Consider the following 5,517-nt stretch of genomic DNA (forward strand, 5'->3'; position numbering starts at 1 on the left):
AATCCCAAGCACGTGTCACTCAGCCCTGGAGAGGCTGCTTCACCAAAAATAGCCTCTGTGCCAAGACTGAGGCCATGATTACAGCTCCTCAGTGATCGCTTCTGTTTGCTCATCTGCAGAAACCAGTGTTTGTAATCGCAGTCTGCAGACCTTTGGTTTTAAACCATGTTACATTAAAAAGCCCAGAATAAAAGATGCAGACACACTTTTTATGATTTTGATCTCTTTACTTTCTCAGGTGAAGTCTTGGTTTCTGATGGTAGGTGGTTTCTCTAATTGGGAATCTTGATACCTTCACCTTCAGCACAGAAACCTGCAGAGAGAAACAGACAGTCGCATCACCTGATTCACCTCAGACTGATTTCTCAGATTCTAGTGCAAACAGTTAAAGTGAAGCACTTTTCTCTGGGTTGTAGATGAAGTCCGGGTCTCCGGAGAAGCCCAAGCATGTTGCCTGCTGCTTGAAGTGTTCCAGCTCCGGCTCCTTCAGGGTTGACTCTTTGCCTGCAAACAAAAACACTCAAACGGATGAACATTTTGGATTTTAAATGAGAATTTTAACTTCTGTGTCTAATTTTCGTCCTACCCAGAAGATAAAGGGAATGAGCAACGAACTCATCGCTGGCATCTATATCGATCTTCAGTAATTTAAGCAGACGTTTGGTGTTTCTAGCCGTGCTGTTTATCACGAAGACGAGGCAGCCGTCACAGCTCGGCAGCAAGTAGAACGAAGACGTGGAGTTGGCCACTGGGAACAGAAAAATTTCATGTAATAACAACATGATCTTCTGAAACAGGAAGTCCAACTGCACCTCGAGGACTGAAAACCTCACGTAGGAAAACGCCAGAGATCAATTTACAAGAGACAAATACACAATCTAATATTAAAAGACAATTAAATCAGACACAAAGAGTTTAACTGAAAATAACTTAGATGATATGCAGGAAAATGACACAAAAACCTGGGGATGAATGTACAATCATCTAAACAAAAAAGCAGCTAAAAATCCCCTAGAATGACCTTAGATAGAAGAAAAAAGAACTGAAAAATATCAAGCTGTTTGAATTAACCGATTTCAGAGAAAATATGAGTGATGGAAGAAACAATATTACTGGAAACAAATGAAAAAGTTAATCTAAAATGAGACAGAACAGGAAAAAGAATCATGAAAACTTTGCAGCTTTTATGTTGGAACTTCTCTGTAGTGTGTCAGGTCGAGTGGGTTGCGTACTTTCCACCGTGGCAGTGTTTCCTTCAAAGGTTACGTTCGTCGTTGAAGTCATGCAGGTTCCATTCCTGAGAACATCAGAGAGAAAGAATAAACTCACGCCCACTTCAGAAACTCTCTTGCCCTCAGTTACTGTCTGTTGCCTGCTGCCCCCTGCTGACCTCTGTTATGCCCCGTTACCATTTGCTTCCCTCTGTTGCCTCTTATTACCCCCTGCTGCCCCCTGTTGTGTTGTTACTGTCTGCTACCCTCTGGTGCAGGATGGATGGGCTTAATGGTAACAGATGTTGATGCGTGTGATGAGCTCACATCCTGTTTTCCTGCAACATGACGACCTCCCCAGAGCGCACTGGTGAGGCGCTGATCTTCACCCAGGAGCTGTCGGTCAGGTTCAGGAGAGCTTTGTAGACGTCGTGACTGGTGTAGCCCAGCAGGAAGTTCACCCTGCCATACATCTGCACAGACAAGGAAGTGGCCTAGTCAGCTGACACGCTGCCTGCTACATGAGTTTTATTAAATAAACCAAAAACATGACAGCGCTTCGTATCCTGTTCTTCCTGACCCAACAGGAAGCTGTCACACCTGAAGAAAACAGATCCCTGTTTGAATCTCACTGACCAGTCAATAAGTCACTAATCATAATCAACAATAATAATAATAATCAATCGACAATCACTATTACTGACAATAACTAAATAAGACAGGAGAGGGCGCTGTCTGCACACAGTGGTTAGCACTGTGTCCTCACAGCAAGGAGATCTGGAATCTCCCATCTGGCTGGGTTCTTCCTGTTTTCATGTTTTCTCCGTCCACACACTTCTCTGTGTTAGCCCTGCCACAGGCTGGACACCTGTCCAGGTGTGCCTGCTTCCTGTGATAATGGAGATAGATGTCAGTCTCCCTGCGACCCTGACTTATAATGGAAGTGGAAGAGAATGGATGGGTGGATTTTATGTAATTTTACTTTTAGCCTTTTGATACTAGTCACATTTTTGGGGTTTTAAGGCTCGACTTCTGTTGTTTCAAATGTGCTTCAGTCACTCAGGAAACATGAAATTAACAATGCTGAGCTCCATTTTTGTGGAGCCTCAATTTTATCCCACAACTTAGACATTCACATTACTCACACTCTCATAACACATACATGTACGATCTTGGGGGTGGGCACGCTACACGGCATCCAGAAGACCATCAGGGTGTACACCTCACCTCTGGCGCCGTTGCCCACCTCTCAATTTTAAATACAGGTAGACACTGAGGGCTAGCAGGAGGGGCTATGCGCTTACCTGCTGCTCTCTGGCAGGTAGCTCCAAGCCCTCCTGGGTTTTAAATGCACCTTAGAACACACATGCATCAACACTACAAATGAGTGGGTGGAGGGAGGTTTGGAGTCTTCTCTCACCCCCGTTCTCTGCTGCCTGTTTGGGCGGGGGGGCTAGGAGGAGGAGTTGGCCGTCCGACTGCGGTCTGGAGTGTGGGGCCTCCCTGCTGCTGCGGAGTCGGGGCAGTCTGCTTCTCCCCACCCCAGGGAAGAGGGTAACACCACCTGGGTCTGGGTGCAGTTCCCCCCTCCAGGGGCGGGGGCACCTAGACCCGGTTTGTAGAGTACGCTTGGGGAGTGTGATCGTGTGTACAGCGTCTCTTTATGTTTGTCTCCACGTTGGTTGAGTGTGGAGTAAGTGCATATGAGAGCATGAGGGTGGGAATGGATGTTTGTATCTGTGTGTGCCTGTATGTCTGTGTCTATATGTCAGGTTGGGTGTCAGACGCCACCTCTCTGGGGACATCTCAGGCCCTCCAAGGTTTGGAGGCCTATCTCCACCCACCACCACTTCCCCTGCCAGTGACGGACTCCCTCAGACATCGGTGCGTTGGTGGTTCTGTGTCTGGGGGTGGGCGTCCAGTTACACACCGGCTCACTCCTTGGCGGCCGCTTATCGGGGCCTGGAGCCTGGGGCTCGCTCGGGCCACTTCGGGGGTGGGGTGCCCTCGGCCTCTCGGCCTGGGGCTCGGTCACTCTGGCGCAGCTCACGGGCGCGTCACTGCAACCCCCCCTGGCTTCTGCTCCGCGGCTGCTGAGTGAGCCCTCATCTGGGACTCTCCTCAGCTCTTTCTGGGACAGTGGCGCGGCTGCCCCTCTGTTGGTCTTCCTTGGTCTCTTGTGTTCTGGGGGCCTCTGGATGTCTGGAGTCTTGATCTCCTCCATACCTGCTTCATGCCCTGGAGGACGGGGCTGTGGCCCCCCCCACACCCTCTAGCAGATCATTACATGAAGGAACCTTTTAAAAACAAGCGCGTCCATGCTCACAGGTGTACACACGGGTGCTCACACACACAAACTACACCCTTTTTGGCTCCTACCTCAAAGCACACTGTGCGCTGTCAATCCTACGTGCTGCACAATAAAATAATAATAATAATAATAATAATAATAATAATAATAATAATAATAATCTTCAGTTCTAAGGTCAAATGGCGGAGAGTCCCAGATAATCACCTGAGCCACTAATCAGGTGATTAGAGGATCATCAGGGGTCCTTTTGTCCCTCTGTGGGGGGAAACTCCCACTAGGTTTATATCTGGGACTCTCCACCATTTGACCTTAGAACTGAAGAAGCTTCTGGGATGAGAGGTGAAACGTCTTCAAGCAACTTAAAGAAGTCCAGACGCTTTTCTTTGAAGCTCCTTAGACTACGATGACCTGGATGACTGAGAACCTTCACAGACATATTTACTGTTATATTCACATAGATAATCACGATGATGTTGTTTATTATGTTGCTCTTTTTCTTTGCTTGTTTTCCCTTTTTTCTTTGTCAACAGGTGACCCAGGTGATTGATATTTGTATTTTTTGTCTGCTTATTTTGTTGGCTTTAGTTTTTTTATCCCCGTCCCTCTTCCCCGCTGTTTTTCTTTCTCCAGTCAAGTCTGTCCCGTGTGTAGCAAGTGAAAATAAAATAAACAGTAAAAGCAAAGGTGAATCAAACAGACCAATACAGCACGGTCCATTTGGTAAAGTAAATCCGTTGGGCATCTTTCTTTGCCTTTAGACAATAATTCTGATGGCAAAAGAACCAAATGGGACAGGTGAAAAAACATTGTTAGTGAAAACCAAATATTCTCCAACAGCTTCACTCAGCCACTTCAAAGTGCAAATAAAAGTGTGTAGTCTACATTTGTAGGCAGTTTAATAACCAAAGTATTTTATCCATCCTGCAGTGGAAACTAAGATGCAGTTATTTAATGATGAAGCTGTAAATCAGTCTGAACCTCCACAGCAAACAATGACTTCAGCACCACGTTCACCTGTTAACTCCACAGCCCACCCCACAGACCTAGGCAGCAATCAGAGGAGTCTTACCACAGAGGGGTCTTCCATAGACAGCGGCGTCACCAGCGGTTTGCATTCCTCAGGTGTCAAAGCCGAGCTGCTGAGAACCAGCGCTGCAAACAGGAAATGGAAGCGACAGTTGAGCCACAGATTCATAATGCTGATGGTGGCAGACATGTCACCAAGTCTGAGCCACTCAGTTTTTATACGAGCTGCAGGAGAGACAAACCTGCAGGTTTACACTGTTTGGACACAAAGGTTTTCCTGCGCACAGTTCAGATGTTTCTGGGCCTTCTGTGATTTCACAACCTCTGTGTTTGTGTATCGATCTCGCTCGGGTTTGTTTAAGCAGCCATCAAGGACATTCAGACTGGTACTCGGGATAACACTAAACACAGCCTGAACTCTGCCACCACTGCTGCCATCGTCAGTCACAGCGACTACAGCAGAGACAGTGATGATGATGATGATGAGGAAGGACTGCATCACATTTACCGAATTTTGTAAAACTGCTCCAGATGACTTATGGGCCGGGTTTTACCTAATGCATAACACTTGGTTGAAGGTGCAATGAACAGCTTTAGATCCCATTAAATGCTCTGTCCATGAAGCCAGATAACACACAGCAATGAGTTAAACTGCAGACATGCTGTGGAAGAGAGACAGAGGTTAATAACAGATATGATTCAATTCTATGATCTAATCTGTTATTATTCTATATTATTATTATTCTATGATCTAATCTATTAATCTATTATTACAGGTATCATTACTGCTAAAGGAGGCCGAGGAGTAGCTAAACATTTGACACAATGAGCAGGAAAGTGCAGGAGGGACAGGTGAAGTAGCCATGCTGCTAGCGAGTCGGCTACAAGCTAAGCTAAGCTAGCAAAACAGTAAAGACAGTGAGTGAATAAAGTGAATAGAATCAGTGAGTTAATCAACAGAAAATGTGC

At 46.3% G+C, this 5,517-nt stretch overlaps 1 protein-coding gene across 1 annotated transcript; it reads right to left on the reverse strand.

Moving 5' to 3' along the window:
* Window positions 1-206: 206 nt before the first annotated feature.
* LOC101478108 (uncharacterized) lies at window positions 207-4,801 on the reverse strand. The gene is made up of 6 exons (XM_004572250.6): window positions 4,592-4,801; window positions 1,539-1,684; window positions 1,233-1,297; window positions 587-748; window positions 400-504; window positions 207-313 (listed from the first exon to the last, which is right to left on the reverse strand). Exons 1-6 carry the CDS (start codon window positions 4,736-4,738, stop codon window positions 273-275), a joined length of 666 nt encoding a protein of 221 aa, XP_004572307.2. The 5' UTR covers window positions 4,739-4,801; the 3' UTR covers window positions 207-272.
* Between the last annotated feature and the right edge of the window lie 716 nt (window positions 4,802-5,517).

This window comes from Maylandia zebra, linkage group LG22 (assembly GCF_041146795.1).
Source record: "Maylandia zebra isolate NMK-2024a linkage group LG22, Mzebra_GT3a, whole genome shotgun sequence".
NCBI lineage: Eukaryota > Metazoa > Chordata > Actinopteri > Cichliformes > Cichlidae > Maylandia > Maylandia zebra.